At 41.3% G+C, this 11,185-nt stretch overlaps 2 protein-coding genes across 7 annotated transcripts; one reads left to right on the plus strand and one right to left on the minus strand.

Annotated features, from left to right (window-relative positions):
- Nucleotides 1-648: 648 nt before the first annotated feature.
- itpkca (inositol-trisphosphate 3-kinase Ca) lies at nucleotides 649-4,665 on the minus strand. Of its 3 annotated transcripts, none has more exons than XM_069510148.1 (7): nucleotides 4,550-4,665; nucleotides 2,680-2,779; nucleotides 2,353-2,566; nucleotides 1,919-2,123; nucleotides 1,497-1,562; nucleotides 1,345-1,416; nucleotides 649-1,202 (listed from the first exon to the last, which is right to left on the minus strand). In XM_069510148.1, the coding sequence occupies exons 2-7, from the start codon at nucleotides 2,726-2,728 to the stop codon at nucleotides 996-998; spliced, it is 813 nt and encodes a 270-aa protein (XP_069366249.1). In that variant the 5' UTR covers nucleotides 2,729-2,779; nucleotides 4,550-4,665; the 3' UTR covers nucleotides 649-995. The 3 variants fall into 3 exon arrangements, with proteins under 3 accessions (XP_069366249.1, XP_069366247.1, XP_069366248.1); XM_069510146.1 differs by having other exon boundaries at nucleotides 1,497-1,598; XM_069510147.1 differs by lacking the exon at nucleotides 4,550-4,665 and having other exon boundaries at nucleotides 1,497-1,598; nucleotides 2,680-2,965.
- On the plus strand, nucleotides 3,850-11,169 carry ccdc61 (coiled-coil domain containing 61). 4 transcript variants are annotated; one of them, XM_020085286.2, is made up of 13 exons: nucleotides 3,850-4,114; nucleotides 5,595-5,752; nucleotides 5,843-5,925; nucleotides 6,532-6,692; nucleotides 6,832-6,984; nucleotides 7,063-7,270; nucleotides 7,358-7,440; nucleotides 7,573-7,793; nucleotides 7,979-8,054; nucleotides 8,136-8,333; nucleotides 8,415-8,454; nucleotides 9,757-9,823; nucleotides 9,916-11,169. In XM_020085286.2, the coding sequence occupies exons 2-13, from the start codon at nucleotides 5,605-5,607 to the stop codon at nucleotides 10,008-10,010; spliced, it is 1,533 nt and encodes a 510-aa protein (XP_019940845.1). In that variant the 5' UTR covers nucleotides 3,850-4,114; nucleotides 5,595-5,604; the 3' UTR covers nucleotides 10,011-11,169. The 4 variants fall into 4 exon arrangements, with proteins under 4 accessions (XP_019940845.1, XP_019940844.1, XP_069366244.1 ...); XM_020085285.2 differs by having other exon boundaries at nucleotides 3,872-4,114; nucleotides 7,358-7,458; XM_069510143.1 differs by having other exon boundaries at nucleotides 3,903-4,114; nucleotides 7,063-7,279; nucleotides 7,358-7,458.
- The last annotated feature ends 16 nt before the right edge of the window (nucleotides 11,170-11,185 follow it).

The raw sequence follows: 11,185 nt of genomic DNA on the forward strand, positions 1-11,185 counted from the left end.
GAGTGCTTGTCCCTGTGTAAGACATTTTTGTATAAATGACTTACACAAACACCTCTCCTATTATGATTTTCGTTTTTATTATTATTGCTTTTATTTATTATTATTTATTAGAATTTGTCATATTAACATGTGTATTTTAATTAAACAGCCAGGGAAGAGCCCTGTGTCTGAGGTCTTTTAAACCTTCTCTTATTAAATTACTTCATTTATTTATTTTCATGGTGGGATTTTGTCCAATCAATTATGTTTTAATGAGGAATTTTTTAATGTATTTTAATACCCATGGTGCCTCATACCACTCATCGAGGGTTCTGTGTTTTAACCCTGACCTGTACTAAACCTAATTGTAACCTTCAAAGCAATTCTCTGCCGTCAAACAGCCCTTTGAGGCTAAAATGTCATAACTTTCCCAAAATGTAATAACTCAGTAAGGTCTACACCTCAAATATCCCTCAGAAAGATACAAGTACAAGTAACAACACATATACAGTATACATACCAAATGCCACCAACCATCAAGACGAATAATAGGATACAAACAGCTGGTCTATATGATGTATTTAAATTGATTGAATAATGATGATAATTGAGCAGCAAATGTAATGTATACTTTTTTTAAATGCAGAAAATAACTGTCCACATCGTAACTTTATAGTTTTGGCAACATTTTAATGAGATATTGTTACATTTCTGATGTCAACAGATATTTTTTAGCTTATAATTGCCTATTCCTGATGTTTTTCTCGAACTAATGAGGATGTCGTCTCAAGATTGCCCAGTCGGACATCTCCTGCGAGACTGAGACTGTTTTTGGGGCTGAGTTTTTGTAACCTATCAAACAAATCTTGCATTTCACCTTCAATTGTTTTTTTTAATTACCGTTTTGTTCCTACAATTCTGACAACATTTCAGAAGCCAACCCATCTACAGTAATTCATTTGTAAGTGTTATAGGGAAGTTTGTGTGTAAAATTCCACACATTTTGAGAGTGGCCTTTAGCACAGCGGCAGCATGTTTCCTAATATGTCAATGAGGTTGTCCAGTCCCCACAGGTAGCCATCTTCTCGATTGCCTTCTACCCAGGCAGTGCGGTGGTCCAAGGTGAGTGGTGAAGGCAAGGCTACTGTCTTTCCAAAGTCGATCATCCAGACTCCTGTTCTGCCTGTCCAGTCATGCACAAACAGCAGGGAGCTGCCCACAACCTGCAGGGAAACGGGTGTGAAGAAAAATCACAAATGCACTGTATCACCAGCCTACACCTCTCCAAAGCAGCCTCAAAAACATAATCATACATTTTCTACTTCTTATCTCATGAGTGTTTTAGTGCACTGTGCAACAGCCAACCTCGTGTGTTCTGAAGAAGTCGGATGCCTCCAAGACCTGCCGCAGCTGTTTCAACTGTCTCAGATACCCCCACTGAAAGTTAATATACAAGAATGACCAAAGAGAAGGAAGCAGGTGAAGAAAATTAAAGTTTAAGGGAAGATCACACTCACCATGATGTGCGCACTGGACTCAACAAAACTGCTGAGTGCTTCCGTCACTTGCTCTCTGCTTTTGGTCTGTTTGAAGTTTGTGTGACATTCGTCATTTGCCTTCTGCACAGGACATGTAATGATTATATTATAGTATATATTATATATCGGAGAGTGACATTAACTCCACCAAGGCTGAAATATGTGGATACTGTTTTATATTGCCCTTAATGTAAATTGTTATCTATGCAGATAAATGTGTGATGGATGAATGTATGTGATATTGTTTCTATGCTGCAAATACTGTGATGTCCAAGAGAATTTAGCACTTCTCTTATCTTATCTTCAAAATACATGTTCATTGGTACATTTTTAAAGACTATGCATTGCAGCAGTACACTCCACACATATTTAAAAGGATGAATCAGTGAACTGGCTCTTACCCTGAATCCTTCGATGCGGAACCCAAGAGTTGTTGTGGAGCTCAGCGTCTCCCTCCACTGCATGTACCGGGTTTTCAACACCGCCTGCTGGGCTGTCTCCTGGGATGTAGGGGCCTCTGGGTCCACAGCCACCATCTTCTTATACATGTCGTTACGAGGCTGGGGACGTTCTCTGGCCATTTGCAGCTCCTCCTCGAGGTATGTGCTGTGAAGGACAGTGCCTCATTAATTTTATTGTTATTTGGGCATATCGCTTGTATTCAATGCAAAGCAGGTAAACACATTCCTTTCCAATAGGAACAACAATAAAATGACTAAAATAATATGCTAACTCGAAATAATGAAAACCAAAGTCTGACATATGTAAGTATATCAAGTTACTATTTGACTGTGTCTCCACCTTTGACCTTGCATTGTTTCATTAAAGAAATTACCGGCTGCCCATCTTGCAGTCCATGATTGCAGGTGTGTTGAAGTGGGTCAGCAGGTTATCCATCATGTTGTAATCCTGCTTGTCACGCTGCACAACACCATGGTAGGCAGGAACAAAGGATCTCAGAGTGTCCGCCATCAGACGGAGGTAACATTGTTGCTCCCCCTTACAGTACCTCTTCAGCAGTGTGCCGTAATCACCTACATGAAAGCTCCCTGTGTGAGACAAGCAACAAAAAGAAAGCACACAAGACATGGTATTTGTTCCAGTACTTACCCAGTGAATTTTTTTTTGTTGTAGAAGAAGAGCAACATAAATGACAACAAACCTGCATGTCCGACCACTTGAAGCCACTGCTGAGGTTTCTTAGGAGTCATGGGAACGAGAGACTAAGTCCCACGGCTTTTGTGTTTTTTCCATGCAGAGTTCTGCATGGGATGACAAAAAAACTTACCCTCAGTCAGTCATTCTTCAGCAAACACACACTCCAGGTCACACTCTTGTGTTGTCTGTGTTTTTTTTTTTTACAGTTGAGCAGCTACGAACTCAGGCTTCAGAGTCACTGAGGCTACTTTTTGCCTTATGGGTGAACAACGTCTCCATGGAGACGGACCCTCACTAAGACCAAGTGAAGACATGCAGACGTCGGCTCAGGGGTTATGCAACAGGTTAATCAAACATTTACAGGAAGCACTTGTTTTTCTACTTGAAACTACTATTAACCATTTAAACAAACAGTATAGCTGAACATAAAAGGGTCCACACTTATCAACATGAGAGCTGATTCAATGTAATACAGCGTTTACACAACTGTGCCAGAAAATAAGCTTTATAAATATGAAGAGTTACTTGGTTCTCATTGTTCATCATATCATTGTAAATGCAATTTTGGTTAGACAGATAAAGTGTAACATGCCAATGTATATATATAAATATTGCAATTACTTGAAGTAATTTTTCTGAATTATCAGTGATACTACTATGAATCATTATTGTGTGCAGGACTTTTACTTAAAATGTAGAATTTACAGTTTTATTACCTCCACCAAGGAGGTTATGATATTTTCTCAGTTTTTTCCCCCCACAGGATTACACAAAAACTACTCAACCGATTTCGATGAAATGTTGTTGAGGGGTGAGGCAGCACCCAAGCAAAAAAACATTATATATTGGTATGGATCCAGATCAGGGGAAGGATCCAGATCACACTTTTGTTTAACATTGCTAGATAGGGCGTTTTTCAACTTCTTCATTTGTTTCTCAGATAATAATAAATGGCTCTTGAGGGAAACAATCAGACATCTAGTGAATTTAACTGTGGTTTCATAAGGAGACTGTTGGGTCTTGGTGGAAGTCTGTGCTCTACTGGGTGGAACTGAACTGTGGTTCTTAGCCCTCCCTGACTTCTTCTATCGCTACTCTCAACATCAACTCTTGTCGTACAGTGGGTGCAGTGCGTCATCCTGACCAGCGGGGGCAGCAACGCCCCTGAGACGCGGCGAGGCTTCATCAAACTCAGACAGAAGAAGAGGCAGCGGAGGGCGCGCTGACAGACGAAGAAGAATTTAACGGTTCCCGGTTGTTGAACCGCTGCAGCCTCCATCGTGCCGGTGCTTCACGAACTGCGATGGGCTCCACTGTAACACCGGTCAAGCCGCTAGCTGCTACGTTCACTGCTCCATGCTAACTCACCGCGATGTGTTTCCGACGGGTAGCTAAGTGCTAACGACTCACGTCAACAAGGAGCATTACTGCAGCCAAAGGTAACGTTCACTTGTTCCTGCTCGCTGAATATCCTCGCGTGTTTCACATGAACAGTTTGGTTAGCTCTCCGAGGGTCACATTTACTAACTCGAGTTACCCAGTGTTAAGCAACGACACTGCCCATGCTAGCTAACCTCAGCTAACGTCAACGTTACGAGAGCGAAGATGTCAGTCTTGCTAGCTGACCTATTGACGGAGAAGTGGCAGCTGACGTGTTTTTTTTCTTTCTCAGAGGAACCGAGCCTCGCGTGTCACGTTGTTGTAGCTGAACAACGAACAGCCACACGGTCCACGATGTTTGTGTCTGTGCTGCAGGAGCAGACACAGACCGTCCGTCACTGTCGCTCCCACTGTGCACCGGAGAAAGTGAAGCCAAGCGCGAAATATCAATGAGACTGTACCACAGCAAAACGGAGCATAGCATAATAACTTACCCCGTAAAACACGAGCTAATGCATCTGCTTACTCCTCGACATATGTTATGACCCATCAACCAAACTTTTTTCAATGAAAGTGACGGTACCTTTTAAAACGCACTCAGTGTGCTCACTACCGCCCCTCGTGGTATGTTATGATGAGGACAGGCAGTGTGAGATGAAATGCGTTGTCTCACACTGAAGTTTATGAAACGTATTACGGATGTTTTATTTGATTTCCACACAAGACAACAACAAGTGCAATGTAATGGAATATGATTTATACATGTTTTCGTGCTTTTGAAAATTAAAGGCAAAGATGGCTACTTTTTCATCAGGACACTCCTAACTTGCTTATCTATATATATATATATATATATATATATTTATCATCCCTGAGAGGTGACACAGATATTTCACCTCACCCTTGATCATGGGGACCTCCACTGTCTGTAGGTCAAGTTTCAGAAGATGTTACTGTAGATTTTTTTAGAAAATCTGAAGCAAAGTTGGCCACTTTTTCATTATGGCACTCATAACTTGCTTATATTAAATATTGTTTAAAATAAATCCTTGCTAGGGTTTTTTCCCCTCAGGACATGAAATACTCAGAAACATGCTATGTATCACTTATTGACTGTTTTTCTCAGTTTTCTCTCTTCAGTTTTCTCCAAGATATACTTTTTTTGATCCTCTGTTGAGGAAATTCCCTGTAACTTTCTGACTCTAAACTATTGGGAAACCATTTCAGATTTTCATATGAACACAATGGCTCCATCTGGATTGAGTCTCTACACCAAGAGACAACATGTGTTGACTTAACAATGGGATCCACTGTTTTCTGTCTGTGGTCCAAACAGCCATTCCAAGCAATTGAAATGTAGGGTTATGACCAGGCTATAGATCTAGTAGTTTGTTCCTGGCTTCAGTTGTATTATGACTTGGCAGCCAGACAATAACTTGTAAAAATGTTCACTAACATTACCCAGGTGTATTTTGTAATAGTAGTCAGTTGATTTCAGCAGCCTATACTTCATTGATAACATTTATTTCTTCTGTACAGAACCAGAGCAATGGAGGGCGGCTCTGAGGTGATGGAGGACATTGATTTTCGAGGGGTGGAGTTTTCTGTAAAGATAGAGGTGGACAAAGGTTTGCTGATGGTGGAAATCTCAGACTCAATGACAGCGGATCAGTGGAGGGGGGAGTTTGATCCAGCATGTAAGTAGCAAACAGTTGTCATTGACTTATTCTCATCACTGGCACAAATAGTCCCACTAACGCTGTTCATTTATTTTATATTTGTTTTAGACATTGAGGATCTCACTCGGAAAACTGGCAACTTCAAGCAGTTTCCCATTTTCTGTAGCATGCTGGAATCCGCTGTTAGAAAGGTATGTGTGACACTGCTTTTATACAGATACTCTAAAAAAAATAGTGGCGGAATGAGTAAACATGAGGTCAGTAGAACGATGTGAACACAAACACTCACACATTCGCTCGAGGCTGTGTGAGCTGAGGCAAGACTCATTCGTGTCCAGCGTTTCCACTTGAGCGAAAAATGTACAGTTAGCCCGAGCTGTCGTATTCTCCCTCTTCATTATTGTACAGGGACATGGGCTAAACGGAAAAGAGCCTGGAGGAAAATAAGTATAACAATTTGAATTTTGGGTACATAGAGAAATCCATCCCAGCTGAGCTACTGCTTACACAAAAGTACAGTACACACAAACACACAAAACCTTTGTTTGCACTGCTCCACCAGACATCAGCACCCTGGCTGTTTGTGGCTAAAACAAAAGAATTACATGAAGCACAAAAACAGTCAAGCAGTCAAATTTGTACAATTACATTGCAATTCTCAAAAGTGAAATATAAAAATATTATATTTATATATTTTTAATAGAGTAGACATGACATATCTTCTATTCAGGTTTTTTTTCTGTCTTGATGTGGTGTAATCTTTATTTTCAGATTTTTGATAGTGAACTTTTTTTCAGATGAGCGATTCAGTTACACTTGACCTCCTGACCTATGCTGACCTGGAGCTGCTACGTAACAGGAAAGCAGGAGTGGTTAGTCGTCCTCGCGGAAATCAGCAGTCGTCTGCTCTCACTGCCAAAAGATATCTAATCCTCATATACACTGTGGAGTTTGACAGGTTAGTCTCTCTTTGGTAACTTTTATATTATTTACAGGCCATGTCGTGTTTGTTGTATTAAGCCCTCTTTTGAACACAGTAGTTCAGTTTTTTAATTGGTGATAACTGTCTTGATGTGCTGACTGTTTTGAATTTTTAGGATACATTACCCTTTACCCCTGCCCTATGTGGGTAAGCCTGACCCGGCTGCCCTGCAGAAGGAGGTCAGAGCCCTCAGGGCTGAGCTCAGCGCTCTCACCTCTCGGGGAGTTAACAAATCTGCAGACCTGGAAATACAACGGCTACGAGCAGAGTAGGTTGCAGTTAATCTTAGTCACCGACGATATGAAGGGATTTGGGATTTTTTCTGATGTCTCCTGCTGTTTTCAAGGCTGGCTCTGGTGAAAGAAGAGAAGGAGGCTATGACTAAAGCTCTGGAGCAACTGCAGATGACTGCAAGTGGTTCCACATCTGGACGAGAGGACTGGAGGGTTAGAGATGTGGCCAGGACACTGGAGGAACAGCTTGTCAAGGAGAGAGCCAAAAGTCAACGCTCTGCAAGCAAGAGATGCCAGGAGCAGAGACTCCTAATGGAGCAGGTGGACCTGGTAGTCAGCTGAAAAAGATTCATCTTGTTTTCTTTGTTAGAGCTGGATTTAACTTGTTTTCTTCTCTGTCCTGACCAGTTGGAGGAGCTGAGAGCATCAGAGTGTGCTCTCCGTGTTCGTGTCAAGAGTCTCACCAATGAACTGGCGATACTACGGAGAGGGTTAGACAATCTCAGCGTGTACTATATCTTTACTTTCTCTCTCTTTCATTCATTCACGTACAATGCTTACTTTACATTCAAAATCTGAATCCGTCCATCTTTTCAGTATTTGTCCTCTTTGTGTGTCTGCAGGCGAGTGACTCCAGTGTCCGGTCACATCAGCTCTCGGGTTGATGGGGAAATATATCGCTCTCTCTCCCGTGAGAGAGGATCAAGGTACGGGACGGTCAGGGCTCGCTCAGGCTCCAGAGAACGGGTTTACGACAGAGTGCAAAGGTCAGATGAAAGAGGAAGAAGAGCAGATTCCTCAGGACCACGTGCTTGCATATCCAGGCCGTCACCCTCTCCTACTGGTACTGATCCTGTTTTTCTTGTCTTTGTGTGCTTGTGTAACAGTTTTATTCTGTTAATTGTGAACATAAGTTTTGTAACTTGTACATACTTTCACCCTTTTTAAATAATTACATAAAAGATGCTTTTATAGATCAAAATGTCATTGATGAGAGAGATTGATGAGATTCCCTCCTATATCTTCCAGGGTCACGGGTACCACGCTTTGACCCGACAGCATACATCCAGGACAGACATCGCAGACAGAAAGAGGCGGAAAAAAAGTTGGTTTCTGTTAGTTTCTCTTGACAGTGCACTGATATTCATTTTTGGGTCATACCTGTAACCATGTTTTTCTGCGTCAGACAAAGGAAGGTACGGAGAGATATGCTGACATCGCCCAATATACCTGAGAGGGGGCGTTCACGTTCCAGAGAGGCGTATCCTCAGATGGTTCGGTCTGGCAGCAGAGGCAGGAGTTTATCTGTGGAGCGGAGAGGGAGCAGGAACTCCTCTGAAAGCTCCTTAGTGGATATGGACGAAATGGCCAAAACCCTGTTTAGGTGAAGGGATCACTTTTTAATAGGTGTTTCTTTTTTTTTTTTAGCTGCTGATTTAACGTGTTAATGTGTTTTTCTTAACAGAGGAAGAAAACAGACTTACAATTACAATGGACCCAGTGCGGTGAGTAACATGGTTAATAATGTAACTCTGGCACACAATGAATCGCTGATCTCTTATCTGTATATGCATTTTACATTTCTTACTGTCAAAACCCATGAAAAGACCCCAAAACAACAATGTGTGACTCTTTTAAAGTCAATTTTTTTATGAGTCTCAAAATGTCCCCTTAAATCATGGCACTGTAGTTTTTAACAATGTAAGGTGACAGTAGAGGAGGTTGTATTCATTTACCTCAGGAAAGAGCCAATGAGGCTGTTTGTCCCTCTGCCCAGCTGAAGTAAAATCATTTAGAAGCCTGTAATATCTCAACAACTCTAAAAGTCCCTCCTCAAAAAAGTTCTGCCATTGTTCTAATTTCTTCTTTGTGTCTTATGTTCATCTCACTTCAACTATTGGCTGGACTGCCTCGTCTCAACTTCCGTGCTCCGGGCAGAGAGCTCCATCCTTTCTGTATCTAACTTTAGCTGCTTTCAAACATGCACCAAACTTTGCAGATGCTTCACATTTTCTGTGGAGGAGGTGCTTCTGTGAACACAAGTAACCAAATGAGCAGCTCCGGATTATTGTTGGACTTTCTCCGCCTGACCTCCTAGTATAAAGTCTGTAGAAAGTCATGGGAATCTAACAACAGGGGATCTCTGCTGGATTCACTGCGAGTGAGTGGGAGGGTTCATGACACATCTAACACGCTACAGATGCAAAAATGAAAAAAACAAACAAAAAACCCCCCAAAATCTCCCAGTGAAAATGCGGTGTCATATACGTAGAAGACACAGACAAGGATACTTAAAGAAAACCAGGTGATCTCTGCAGCAGAGTTAATACGTTACTTCCTGCCTCTGTCTGCTGCAGCTGGCTGCTCCACCTCTCACCTGAATAGTGCAGAGGATTTGTTGTTGTTGTGAACACTCCTGTGCAGAGAACCTTCCGCTGCGCTGAGCATGTGTCAAATCAAACTGTGGGTAAACTGGATTATTATTGAGTATAACTGAGCCTTTATTCAGAAGGGAGTCAGTCGTTCATTCGGTCGGCACTTTTTTTTTGTCATGGATTAAAACCTTTTAATAGCAGCAGTGGGAAACTATTCGTGTTCATTGTAATGACAGAAAGTGTAACATTGTGGCTCACTGATATGTTTTGAGTTAACAGAGGTCTGTACTGCTGTATATCAAGCTTTTGCTACATAGGCAGTAGCTGTTAGCAAGTCATTTTTTGTTTTGGTCTTTTCATGGGATTGTTTTGATAGTAGGTAAATACAGGATGTCACTAGCCTTATTCTTGTAATGTGTAATCTGTTCCTAGTCAAGAGGAGGCCTTTCAACCAGGAAACAACTGTGCAGTACTCCAACACAGAGAATGAAAGAAAAAGGTGATACATCAAAGTGTTTCCTGTACATATGTAAATCTAGTATCTAGCCCCCCCACAGCATCTAATCATCACATCTGTGTCTCCACCTCCAGAGAGCTCCATACATACGGGTGCCGAACTGTCAGAGATTGATGCCAGGCTGCAGGCGCTGCAGGACTACATGAGGGACCTGGACACAGGACAATAACACAGATTTGAGCTCAGGCTGTGAAACACATCAACCTTCCAACATGAGAGATGGGTTCACCTGTGTTCATGTGAAAAACCAAATCTCCCCCTGGAGGGTCAGACTTCAGGAAAATACAGCCATCACTGTGAAGGACTACTTTTTGTGGACTTAAATAATTTTTTATATGCCAAGTTTTTATGAATTAACTTAAAGTATGACTGTCAGAGTGTAGTTTTATTCTTTCTAAAACGTCACCAAACAAACTACACAATTGTTATAGTGGGGGTAAAATCTGGTCCGAAAATATGTATACTTATACATGCAACAGGAAAAGTCAAAAGGCCGGTTTCATCCCACCGTACATCTACACATTCATGGTCATTACTGAAAAATGTTTTTTGACCTAATACATTGCTGCGTTTTATCAAGTTGTTGTCAGTTCTCCTTGTTTGTGCATGCCTGGGTAATCTCTACCCTTAAAGAGAAATGTCCATGGGTGTGATTGTGATCGTGTGATACTAGATTAACATGTTGTCGAACCTGTTACAGACATGTTTCTTCCACGCAGTGCATGCTGGGACACCCTCCAGTTGCTGCTGTACCATGAAACACAGGAACAAAGTCAATGACATACAGGATTTCACTACATTCATGGCTAAATGTCATTCAAACTGTATTTGTCATAAGTGTGGTTTAATTTTGACCTTGAACTCAACATTATCACTGTATTCTAATCGAACCATTATGACATTTATCTTGATCTGCATGCTGCATTATAATGGTGTATTTTCTTCTGTTTGAAAGTAAATTGACCTAATTTTCCTTTTTGAATTTACATCCCAAACTAAAACAAAGTTATTTTTAATCTTGGATCATTTGTAATACTCATCAGTGCTTTTTTTGTGTGATGGTATAAAAATCTGCAGTATGTGTTTAAGACCGTTACTCATTCCCCAGTCGAATGCTTTTATACCACTTAAAACTCTAATTTATAAGAAAGTTATTGTTGGTGTAAAGATTTTTTTAAGCGCATGCAATCTTCTCCAGACCTGTAGTTTTGTACACACTGCTTCCCTTTGCACTGGTGTCAGCTGAAGTGAAGAGAAGCCTTGAAGGGTTTCACCACCGCAGCAGCTTTCAGTAATTAACAAATAAACTTCCTCTCAGAGAAACGGTAGAGCGTCTGAACAGCT

This window comes from Paralichthys olivaceus, chromosome 15 (assembly GCF_024713975.1).
Source record: "Paralichthys olivaceus isolate ysfri-2021 chromosome 15, ASM2471397v2, whole genome shotgun sequence".
In the NCBI taxonomy this organism is placed as follows: Eukaryota; Metazoa; Chordata; class Actinopteri; order Pleuronectiformes; family Paralichthyidae; genus Paralichthys; species Paralichthys olivaceus.